The sequence below is a fragment of the Actinia tenebrosa genome, unplaced genomic scaffold, assembly GCF_029948245.1.
Source record: "Actinia tenebrosa isolate PJP-AT-01 unplaced genomic scaffold, QUT_ActTen_1.0 PGA_scaffold2__45_contigs__length_23673736, whole genome shotgun sequence".
Lineage (NCBI taxonomy): Eukaryota > Metazoa > Cnidaria > Anthozoa > Actiniaria > Actiniidae > Actinia > Actinia tenebrosa.
Window position 1 is genome coordinate 8,552,589 of NW_028292579.1, and position 12,408 is coordinate 8,564,996.

The following is a 12,408-nucleotide window of genomic DNA, read 5'->3' on the forward strand; positions in this document are numbered from 1 at the left end:
TGACTTTTGTCTTAAACCTCGCAGGACCCACGGGGATTTCTAAGGAGGTAACCATCTTAGCAAAGTCATCCGCTCCGCCTTTGTTGTCGTAAAATGGGTAATTCTGGGTGGTCACTAATAGATTCTTTGGGAAGTTTGGCTCCTTTTCTACCGTCTTCCTATATTCAACGTGGCCGGGTGGTAAAATCTTAGGATGCTCGGCGGTCGCCTTTGGCTCCAAGTCCGCATTACTGTACATTCTTTCGCCGCTGAAGTAAATCCCATCGGGTCTCCTTTCGAACTTACTAGGGTCTGCGTGTGGAAACATTTTCCTAAAGGCCCTCCAGTTGGCATAATCCCTGTTGTCATGATGTGGCTGCTCCTCAATATCATTCCCAAAAGCGTCGTACATTAGTATATATAATGGATGTTATACCATCAGCACCTAAGATGTACCCAGATATTCCCTATACTACACCCAACGAAATGAATGCAGAGAATTTCAGACTTAACAAAGCAAACTTAATCCTGGCTTACTTGGAAGGGCAGACAAAACACTACGAAAAAGTTAGGAAGAAATACGTTAGAGCCCGAAGTACGCTACATAAGATTGCGATAACTTCAGGATCCATATCCGTAATGTTAACGGGCTCCGGCGTTGCTACTTCGCTTACTGGGCCGGGAATAATTGTTGGAGTTCCTTTGGCCGGCGTTGGGGCAGCCTGTGGTATTATTTCTGCTGTTGCTACGGGCATTATGAAACATTTGTCAAGCAAAATATCAAAACACGACACGACAATAGCTCTGTCAAGGGCTAAAGTAAATACTATTACCGACCTTGTCTCAAAGGATTTGCGTGACAGAAAGATAGACGACGTAGAATTCTCGCTTATTCTGGCCGAAGAGAAAAAGTACGAGAAATTAAAGTCGGACATAAGAAACAAAAAAACAGTCGTAAAAGATCTTTCCGAGGAATCTCGCAAAAAGATCTACCAAGAAGCAAAAGAGGAGCTTCAAAGAAAGCTCGCTCAGTAAACATCTGCTTTGAAAAAAGCGAGACAGGATTCTATTTACATATTGAACGACAGTCTGGAAATTACGCGTAATCAACGTCTTATGGCATAAGATTTATGCTAATCCCACTATCTTCTCGGAATCCATCCTAAGAGGGGGTGGTTGGGGTCTATTTTGTAAAATATTTCGTAAATTACGTCAAGGTAATAAGGAATATCCTTATCCAGCCGACAAAACATCCACTCAGCTCTTGTCATATCAGAAACCTCAGGAATAGACTTACCGGTAATTTCAGACAAAAGATAGGGAATAGCTTTGTAATATTTCCCTAGCTTTAATTTTTTCAATGTCTTCCGTAGACTTTGTGGGGTTGGCTCTTCTAAATGGTCTATGATTTTCTTCTTTACTTCGTTGTCTAAATATACCGGTCGATAACCTTGGATATGACTCATCCAGTCCCTAAAGTATTTTATTCTCTTATAAGGTGTTTTCTTACGACCTCCATTGGCGTAATACTGCTCTCTGGTGGCATTTGGTACGGCATTGCGAATGTTCTTACCACACTCGTAACACTGTGCTGACGTGTCATCTTCTATTTGCATTTTCTTACCACAACAAACAAGCTTCCTTGGTGGTTGGGGCACAAACTTTTTTAGACAAGACAATTAATTTCACAAAGCTTTTTACGGTGATCCAATTTATCTACAAGTTCCTACTGTTTTATTCAGAAACACAAACGCAGTCCACGCTAGTACTCTACTAGTTATCACCACTCGTGTCTTAAGCAATATCTACAACCTGTATCCATAGTTAATGGAGTGGAATGGTTTGGAAACTCTATAGAACAAAGCTATTATTGTTTTCCGTTTGATGTTGAAACGTACCATCACGTGATATTGACCCTGCACAATGGACCAAAGCAGGTATAGCTGAAAATACTCATTTCCTTATTATTTTCATGTATGAACGTTCTGAAAGTGAAACCTTTCATTCGACGACCAAAAACCATGTGAATGAATATTTCCGCGCAGATAACAGTTAAATAACTAGATGATAAATAAGAAAACATGAAAAAAGGCAATTTCCTTTTCAATAAACAATTTGTATTAATCATATAGGATTAATTAACAAATAATAAGTATTTTAGAACGTTTTTTCAGGATTATAAACTTCTATTATACATATATACTTTAATATTATATCTTTAAAATGCAGGGTCCAGTCTTAAGCATTCGAGTGGTTAAAAAACCAAACGCGCCTTTCGAACGAAACGCCAAATAACACAAAAGACACAAGACTTTTTTTTACCTGAAGCCTCCACAAATTTAATCTTTGCCTCGCCTCGCTCACCGTCGACATCAATGTTAGCAATTTCTCCTCCACCAAATTCTTCGTTACTTTGAAAATAGATCCGCAAGTCTTTCTTAAGGGCATCTTTTGGTAAACCCGAAACAAGGATGGCGCTCCCCGACATCATAGTCATTAATCTATGCCGACATGTTTCATCGAAGTTAAGATTTCCTAGAACCGTCTCTAATAAATATTTTATGACATCATTTAAATGACGTTTCCAAGAAAAAGATATTCAAAGAAAATGTCTGAAAGGTCATGTGACGGTCAAAACAATAATCGTGCGTTATACACCACAGGCAACCCATACGAAGCAAAACACCGACAAAGTTGCCTATCAATATTCATAGCGCGAAACAAATATAGCCGGTTTCCCTGTAATAGACCTCTTCGGCTCTGACGTAATATTTTCCCATTTCAGACCACTGTCATTCCCTAGAGTATCATTTCTTTTACCCCAAGCCGAAGAGGTCTATTAGAGAGTTTTAGATTGACTTTTTTCCTCCCCGCAAACGGCAAACGTGACCACGTTTTCATAGTTTTTCTTTATTTTACTTTACCTTTTACGAACCTTCTCACCAAGCGCAAATACTCTTTTGTTTTTCTACTACTTGGACTTTTTTTGCGATTCTTTTTTAGTAATTTAAAAGAATTTTTTACTGGTCAACTGACGTTTCACGTTTGCAGTGAACGTAAATCTAAAACTCTCTATTGACGGAATATTTAAGACTGTTGGTAAGGAGTTTAGCTAATATTTACCAGATGACGTCAGATCTTCTTGAATCATGAAACAAAAAATATCGCATTCTTTTGGAGTGCAAAATATGTTCCGAAAAACTTATAACTTATAATAATATAATAGTAGTAGTAATAGTTTTATGCACTTGGGCAGAATAGGGGATCGCACTCGAGTGTAGAATGTACTTACGAAGGTAGAACTAGAAAAACCGTTGAAAAGATAGCTCGCTTGTGTCTTTGCCTACTTTTGGTGTTTCGTGTGGTTGGTTTGCTGTTGAGCACTGAGTTAATCTATCTACATATCAATAGCCGTATCTCTCGGCTTGAAGAAAAACTGTTGGGTGTAACCAGAGGTACAAATGCTAATGGGAGGAGCTAAGAGGTTTACTTGTGAATTCAAAGCATACCATTATCTAAACTTGTGCGTGATGGTAGCCTTACTGAAATCTTATATCGATATTTTTATATAGCTAATTATAAAATAAATAAGATATAATGCGCGCTCTGATTGGTCAATTACCGTTTTATATAACTCAACATAGATCGTGAGGAAATGACGTCAGCAACACAAGCGATGTTTTGTTTCTTTCTTATGTTTTTTATTATTTCTTTTGAGTAAATCGTTATAGTTATATCTTAGCTTTTTTTGTAAAACGAGATAGAAAACTTCCCTTGCTTGTGCTATGTTGAGTTATACAAGCACTTGGGAAATAGCGCAGCGCAACCATGACGTCATAAAAACGAAGACAAAGGCGAAATTCGGACAAACAAACTTACAAGTTTAGTTTCAGCAGATAATTTTCACAGCCGATCGCAATTGATCTTAGTTTACATGGGTTATTATTGTGACTTTAAGTAAAAACAATAAAATTGGTTCGTTTAATCCTCGTAGCGGTTAAACAGAATGCAATGTTTGTCCGAATCTTTAAGCTATTTTTAGAATCAGTGCGCTGCGCTATTGCGTGAGCCCTCGAGAAGTGCCGAGAAGCACTCACCTACGGCTCGTGCTTATGAAATGTTTGGTACCACTTTCAAATCGACATAATAAGACTAATGAATCATTGTTTTCAGACTTCAATGATTCATTGTTCGGAACAATTACAGGAAAAATTAATGCTTTATTTTCGAAGTCATTCATTATTAATTTGTTTGAGGCCTGCGGCCTCGTGCTTTCATCAGTTTCTCGGTATTTGGATCTCCCCTGATGAAACACTCGCACTCGTTTTTGATCTATTACTTCAAGTCTTTGGTATACTAAAAAACTCCAACGTCTAATTGAAAATGTACAGCGAATGGCTACAAAGTTTATATTGAACTATCCGGACGATATGACTTATACTGACAGAACATTTATACTGGACATCCTACCTCTTAAATATTGATGGTTTTCACGGCGGCCATGTTGGAGGAACTTGTTGGAGGAACTTGACATTGAATTCTCCAACATTGCCGCCGTGTCTTTTGTTATTTAATTCTCTTGGGAATGGTTGAAAACCATGAATAGACGACAGACAACTGATGACCTTATTCTTCTACATAAACTAAAACACGACAAAATAAACTCCTGTCTTAAGCAGTAGGAACTTGTAGATAAATTGGATCACCGTTAAAAGATTTGTGAAACTGACGTTTCGGACGTTAGTCCTTCGTCGGAGTAAGTGGAAAGACAAGATGAGAAGGGGTGAATAAATACTAAGATGGAAAATAAAGTGACCAATGAGAAATAAGCATACGAAGAAATAAAAGGAAACAAAAGGATGGGGAAAAACAACAAATGAGAAATGGAAAACGAAGCATGAGAAATCAGCGAATGTAAAAACGAAAGGAAACAAAAAGGATAGAAAAAACAATAAGTGAAGCGAAGCATGACTAATTAAAAGTGGAGCGTTCTTTCATCCCACGGGGATTGATGGTGCCAAGTGAGTGAATAAGTCGCATTTCTAAAGTCTTGCGGGAATTATTACCGCCGTGCAATAAACTTAAACCAAAGACAATTATGTTCACAAAGCTTTTTACGGTGATCCAATTTATCTACAAGTCCCTACTGTTTTATTCAGAAACACAAACGCAGTCCAAACTAGTACTCTACTAGTTATCACCACTCGTGTCTTAAGCAATATCTAAAACCTGTATCCATAGTTAATGGAGTGGAATGGTTTGGAAACTCTATAGAACAAAGCTATTATTGTTTTCCGTTTGATGTTGAACCGTACCATCACGTGATACTGACCCTGCACAATGGACCAAAGCAAGTATGGCTGAAAATACTCATTTCCTTATTATTTTCATGTATGAACATTTTGAAAGTGAAAACTTTCATTGGACGACCAAAAACCATGCGAATAAATATTTCTGCGCAGATACAGTTAAGTTACTAGATGATAAATAAGAAAGCATGAAAAAAGGCAATTTCCTTTTCAATAAACGATTTGTATTAATCATATAGGATTAATTAACAAATCATAAGTATTTTAGAACGTTTTTTCAGGATTATAAACTTCTATATTCCTGAATACTATGAACAACCGGAGCAACTTTTCTTTCTCTGTGCAGTAGGGTCAACGCCATATAACAATCGATAAAGTCGAACAAAAACCTAAAACAATAGGTTTCCCAACCATTCCGCTCCATTAACTATGCTATACCTAATCCTAATTTTGCCTCAAGAAACTACTACGAAAACAATTTCCAAGAATCTCTTTAAACAGGACTATTACCTTAACTCATTTCTACCTAGATATATCAAACTATGGAACTCGCTACCAATACACGGTAAAATGAATGAGGTAAGCCTTTCCAAATTTAAGGAACTTGTGACCACCCATTTTGCTTCCAAAATGGAACACTACTTACCACTTTAAAATCTTTTAAATTAGAATTTTGATAAATTTCAATGTGTTTTTTCTTATTATTATTGTTTTTTCCTCGTCAGTTGTAATGTTAATTGTATGGAGAGGGAATAACAATTGGAACGAAATTTCTGTTTTCTTCGTCAGTCACAAAATTTGTATGTCTCAAGTTTTATAAAATGTATATGTTTATATTGTGACAAATAAAATAAAATAAAATAAACTAAATTCATGACAAACTATGAAAACGTTTTAATGTTACTTTTTTTTTTGGTACTTTATTAGCGTATATACCTTTCGTTGTTTTTGATTTTCTTTTTTTATTATTTTATTCGTGATTATATCTTATGAAGTGTAGCCATATGGTTTCTGGAATAATGATTTGTTCTATAAACTGCACGCGCGATTTTATTTTGTCAATATGAACCGATTAATCGGGTCGACAAATCGTAGCGTGTATTTCCTGCTTTACGCCGCTGCTTGTGTCCAAAGTGCAACCCTGTATTCTACCTTTTCTGATCAAACCTCAAAGTTAATTTAGCTCAAACTTCGCCAAGCCCTTGAACTAATATCGAGGTGCTCTTTACATTTCTGGTGTGCATTTTGGCACAGCTGCTCGTTTTAAGGGTGTCATCTGGCCTGTTATTACGGTTAAGTAACCACTAAGTGAAAGCCCTTAACTTAGCAATAGTTCAAATTTATCTAAATTTTAAATAAAGAAAGATAAATAAAAAAACCTTGTGTGCTGAAGTAATCCAAAAAACGTCTTATAGCTACCATATTTTTGACACAAAGAATCGTGATCTTTAATTAAAACTAATTACCCCGTTAATTTGATTGGGATTGTTTTAATTATTTTTTCACACTTGCGAAGACAAGTAGAACAAGATTAGGGAAAACGATTTCGAAAAAACAAATTAAAACTTTTTAAAGAGTTAAAAAAAAACCGTCCTTGTTTTTATGAGGGTATAGCACATAATAGGCAGTGGCTAACAAACCTGTTGCCCTGGTTCCATGATCGAATTGAAATTTAGGAGTCGATTTTTGCAGAGGGAGGAAAACCGGAGGACCCGGAGAAAAACCCTCGAAGCACATAATAATAATAATAATAATATTAACTTTATTAGTGTCCCTAATCTTCTAGCCGGGCACAAGTGCCCTACTAATCGGGGAGACATAACCATGCAAATAACTCTACTCACGTACAATATCAAGCTAGCTCGGCAAAACTGATTCAAGCAATGAGAAGGCTCCTCTTGAAGCTGCTATAAAGTCTATGTATGACCCGCCCGGAGCACAGCTCTAACCAGTTTGATTGAGTAAGGGTCGGTTTCAGATAGGAGAGGAGGGAGGAAAAAAACGAGGAAGCGGATAAACCTTTGTAGCCAGAAAGATGGAAAACCAACCAACCAGCTCACATGTAGCGACTGGGATTCGTAACCCGGACCTCAGAGGTGAGAGGCGAGTGTTACCACCACGCCATCCTGACTCGCACTATAAAAGAAAGACAAGATCTAAATAAAGGCGTCTTGAGGTGATGTCGCACCATGCCGACAAAGTGTGTTTCACGCTACTAAAATTTGCCCAACCTGACAGTTGGCCAAACTAGTAGTTTTGAGGTTTGTCCCAAGCCAGTGCAGGCTTCCATTGAAGGCCAGTGGTTTATCTGAAACTTGGTTGACGGGGACAGATTTTGGCCTGATGCACAGGCAAAAAAGCCATTCGCACTTTGCCCAGCACGGTGATGACATGTTTGTTTTGTAAGGCAAACAAAACTTCACCTCTTGCGAATGCACCCTGGCTTAGCAAGTGACACAAAAAAACTTCATATTTACTACTCAAAACAAAAGTGCGACGTATTTCAAGATCAATTCGAAAATGTCAAGTGATCACGTCCTCAACTCAGCAATAGTTCAAATTTGCGTTAGTCTAAAGAATGACAAATTAAACTCTTTGAGTAAGTAAACCAAAAATCAAATTATAGCCACCATGTTTACACAAAAATTATCCATTATTCTAATTTAATCTAAAATATTTATTTATTGTTGTTGCGAAAGCCTATTGTCCCTTGCGAAGACAAGTTGAACAGGTGCCGTAAGATTAAGAGAGAAAGACACGGAATCAAGCGATTGACATATTGTTTAGCAGACAGCACACTGAAAAACCTAGTGCTATTCACCCCTCAAAACAATTGCATGTGCGTGGTTAGTTAGGATCAAACTATGGACCTCTTGCTTAGCAGACAGCACACTAACCAACCAAGCCATACCTGCTCCATAAAACAAGTGTGTGAGGTCACTGAGGATCAAACTATAGACCTCTTGCCTAGTAGGCAAACGTCGATAAAGTGACCTCTTAGCATGCAGAGAGCACAGACATAGAAACACTAGTTTGTTTACCGCCGTTTGCATTACTACGCGGCCACCCCAGACAAAAACTCGAGTCGTGTAGTTTGCAATAGACTATTCGTCAATCATTCATGTTGACGCCATTTATACACGTTTTGGATCAGTGAGTTGGCTTTTCTATCAAAGTTTCTCAGTGAGATATCACGAAGGAAATTTCCGAAAGCGATTGCAAAGAGTTTGAGTACATCCAAGTAGAATGAGGTGTTTGATTGACGGCAGTCTATTGCAAACTACTTTTATTAACTAACAACTAACAACTTTTATTCGTATAGATGCGATTTGTGTTTATTCTTATTTTTCTCTCAAATTTTTTTTCGAGCCTCCTGAAAATATGCTTAAAGAAAACGAACAAATCGCATCTTTAATAATTATTCAAGCACTAAAAACACATTATTATTGTTCGTATTTACTTTGTTTAATTGTTATTTTTTTGTTTTCTCGCATGGGAGAAACATCGGAGATGTCCTGGTCCTGTTGACAAAGGGGATTTATTAATTTGCAAGATTGACAACCCGGTTTTGATTCCTGGGCTCCATGTCGTATGTGAATAGCGCAAATTGCGTGTTTGTTTTCTCCTGTGTTGTGAGCGTTTTTCCTCGGGTTCTCAGATTTTCCTTTTTCTTTTTTGCAAACTTTCCATTTATTAATACCAATTGGCCATGAAAATAAGTGGAGCAAAACGTACTCTTTAGAAAACCCACTTTTGAATGTCGTTTATTTTGTTAATTAATGTGCACGTGATCTCACGAAGCGTAAAAAAAAACCGCTATGGCCCTCATGTCATGCTCGGTAGCAAAAAGCACTCTAACCAACCAAGCCACGCGTAAAGACTGCTTATTACAAAACAAGTGTGTTAGGACATTAAGGATACAAATGGTGAATTCATTCTAGAAGCGTCTTTTGCTGCTAAAATAATAAAACAGATTCAATTTAGCAATTGCATCTAACAAACATGTTTTCCCCCCAGTGTATTTATTTAACTTATTGGTTTTTAATTGCACGCAGGAAGATGTTGTTGTTTTGTTGACAAAGAAGATCTATTCAATGGCGAGATTTACTCAGCTGTGCTAAGTTGAAAAGTATAAAAGCGTGTCGCTTTGCAGGGATTAACTATCTCGGTATTCAACTGAAGTGACCCAGTAGAGCTGACAGCTGTGAACGGTATCATTGCAAAAGTACTACGAAGTGGTAAGTAAGAGAGGCGTAGGTCTGGAAAAAATATCTACCAAAGGGAAACTCCTTTTTTGGAATTTACCTGCGCATGTAGCTATAGAGGTGAAACTATCACAATCTTCAAAAGCCGTTGAATTTTTATTAGCGATCAAAGAAGTACTAACTTAAACAATAACTTAGCGGGTGGCATAGTTGGGTACCAGTCTCTAACCACGTTCAGGCCTCGGGGGGAGGGGGAGGGGGGGCATGGATACATTTAACGGCATGCATGAGTTGAGATTGTTGGATGTGTCGTTCTTCCCCTTTTCTTTCCCCGTTCTGCTCCTGATATAGGGGTATTGCGTGTATGGAGAGAGCCTCACGAAATAACCTTCTACGAGGGAATGATAGTAATGAAATAATGAAATATAGTTTTTAATTTTTTTAAATTTTTTCTTAGGTATAGAAAATGAAAATGTAGAAAAATAATAATTACTGGAAAACTTAGCGTGCCTTTCTTGCATAAAGTCCCATATCGCTCTTTTTGACTTCAGATCTATACATACTTATTTTGTCATGTCAGAAAGATGATCAAGTTGATTTTCCTGTCATTGTGTTTGGTCGCCGGTGCTTCTGCCGTCGTGCAATGTAAGTACGACACGTTTGTACGTAAAAAAAAACACTCTCAGATACAAGTGCCGGACATATATATATAAGAATATTGCTATGAATTTTGTTATGAAAGGTTTTAACGAAAAAAGCATTCTGAGTTGTTTGTGGTGCTTAGCTTATTGTATGTACGTGTGACAAAATGTTCCAAGTGGCATAGGTCAGGATTTGCGCATGCACAGTATTTATAATGGCGTTTTCTTGTGGTTTGCATTATGTATCACGACACTATCGATATCTGTGATAAGAAGAGATATCTAGCTAAAACCTAGTGCGCGCTGCCTCGGTGTTTCTAATTAAACAGTAATGATAAAAGGGTAAATTTTACACCGTGTAAAGATGAAAAAGCTTACTGACGTAAGTGGGGGGGGGGGGGGGGGGGGGGGGGGGGGCAAGATGTTTATCAGTTTTCATCTCTCTTAAACTTTCCAGGGGCGAAGAATCCGATTCTTCCTGGATATCCAGTGTTTTTTGGATCATGGAGCAGTTGGCCATATTACTGTGACACCCTTTACAAAGCAGAGAAGCAGTGCTTTGAGGACTGTATGAATGCAAACGGCAAGGGGAGCTATATCAATCAGGCAAACAGTATTGCACCTCTCTGTCCACCGACCGCTCAACAATATGTAAGTAGATACACAGTCTTTCCTCTCTCTCTCTTTCTTTCTCATCTCTCAACTTATCGGAGGCAGAAGGTAAAGCATTCAGTTAAGTCCTTTTGGCAAAAAGTTCTCTTGAACTTAGACATTTGTTTAGCCCATTTCAGATTGAATTTACATTTAAATTAGAAAACAGCACGCCCAAGCTAGAGAGAAATTTGAAAAAAAGACTATTTCACTGGTATATTTATATTAATCAATATTTTTCCCTTTTTGTTTTCTTAAACCTAATGCAGAACCCTTCATGGAGGCAGACCTCTTGTCAGTGTGCAAAACGTTGCGAATGCAAACTTCCACGTTGTCGTGATGCGAACTGTCATTTCTGTCGTCAATAAAGACACCAATACGACTGACTGTGCCTAAAAAGGAAACGTAGCCAAAGTTTAGTACACATCCCCTTGGTGGATCAAAATAAATGGTTATATTGCAAAATAGTTTTATTTTTTATTTTCAGTAATAGAATGTTGCTATTAGCAATGCCTCGCCATGCCATGTAGAATGTTTTGAAAATAATATTGAATATAATAATATACAAGAATAGCGGAAATTGTCAAATTAAAAATCATAGAAAGAAAACCCGCGCACACAATGAGACCCCCCTTTCCCTTCCTCCCTCAGCCACAGTCAGCCCCTCCTTGTTCCTCCTAGCCCTGCGGTTCCCGCTGCTTTCTAACCCGTAGGTGTGTAAAATTGTTATACATTTTTTCACGAATCCTGAAACAACCTGCTAACCTGCTAAATTAAAGTTTCGGGGGCGCAAAAACGGGAAGTCGAAATTGGGATGTACGTACATCGCGTGTCAGGATGGCCGAGCGGTCTAAGGCGTTGCGTTCAGGTCGCAGTCTACATCTGTAGGCGTGGGTTCGAATCCCACTCCTGACAATAATCATCTTTTAAACCAAAAGGCAAATTAATTTTTTGGTGGATTTAGTTTCAGGTGGATCCGTGAAACACTAATTACTAAATAATACAAAATAGTGCTAATTAAACAATAGAAAACAATGGAATTTGCATGAAATTGTGCTATTTAGTATTACTAAAGTTTCACGGTTATATTGTTTGCACACGTTACGTTAGTCTTCGATGAATAAACATGAATTCAATAGTCTTTTTACCTCCTTTTCCTTCGATAAATCTCGCCATCCTTGTTATTGCTGAGCCTGCAATATCTTATTAGGAATGACCGCAGATGCGTCATTAACACAGGTAGCCCATTTTCTGTTGTATTCTGCTTTACTAAATATTAAGAGGGTAAGCCAGATGATGACGCGACATCTCCATGAAAGTTTAACACATGTTTAATTCTTTCTAAAAAGAACGTTTTAGTGACAGCAATTCAAGTCATAATATAAGATAAAAAGCAATACTTGTATTGGGATCGAGAACGTTTTAAATGACGACAGCGACAAGAACAGTTGATTGCTGTTTTCAAAGGAGTTTGCAAAACGAATTTTGAACCCGTAAAACTGAAACGAGGCCGTATGATGACGAAACAATTGGCATCGAGGTCAAAGCAAGTCAACGTGATCACGTGGTACATAAACCATACATCTCATTGGTTGAGAGGGTGGCAACGCCCACTTTGGGCCT

The 12,408-nt window shown here is 37.8% G+C and overlaps 1 protein-coding gene and 1 non-coding gene across 2 annotated transcripts; both read left to right on the forward strand.

The window, feature by feature from the left end:
• The first annotated feature begins 9,463 nt into the window (after window positions 1-9,463).
• Window positions 9,464-11,220, forward strand: LOC148909168 (uncharacterized). Its single transcript, XM_089034652.1, has 4 exons — window positions 9,464-9,526; window positions 10,074-10,138; window positions 10,592-10,785; window positions 11,055-11,220. The coding sequence occupies exons 2-4, from the start codon at window positions 10,078-10,080 to the stop codon at window positions 11,151-11,153; spliced, it is 354 nt and encodes a 117-aa protein (XP_088890778.1). The 5' UTR covers window positions 9,464-9,526; window positions 10,074-10,077; the 3' UTR covers window positions 11,154-11,220.
• A 396-nt stretch (window positions 11,221-11,616) lies between these two features.
• Window positions 11,617-11,700, forward strand: Trnal-cag (transfer RNA leucine (anticodon CAG)). The gene has a single exon. It is a non-coding gene; the product is annotated as a tRNA-Leu (tRNA).
• Window positions 11,701-12,408: the final 708 nt, after the last annotated feature.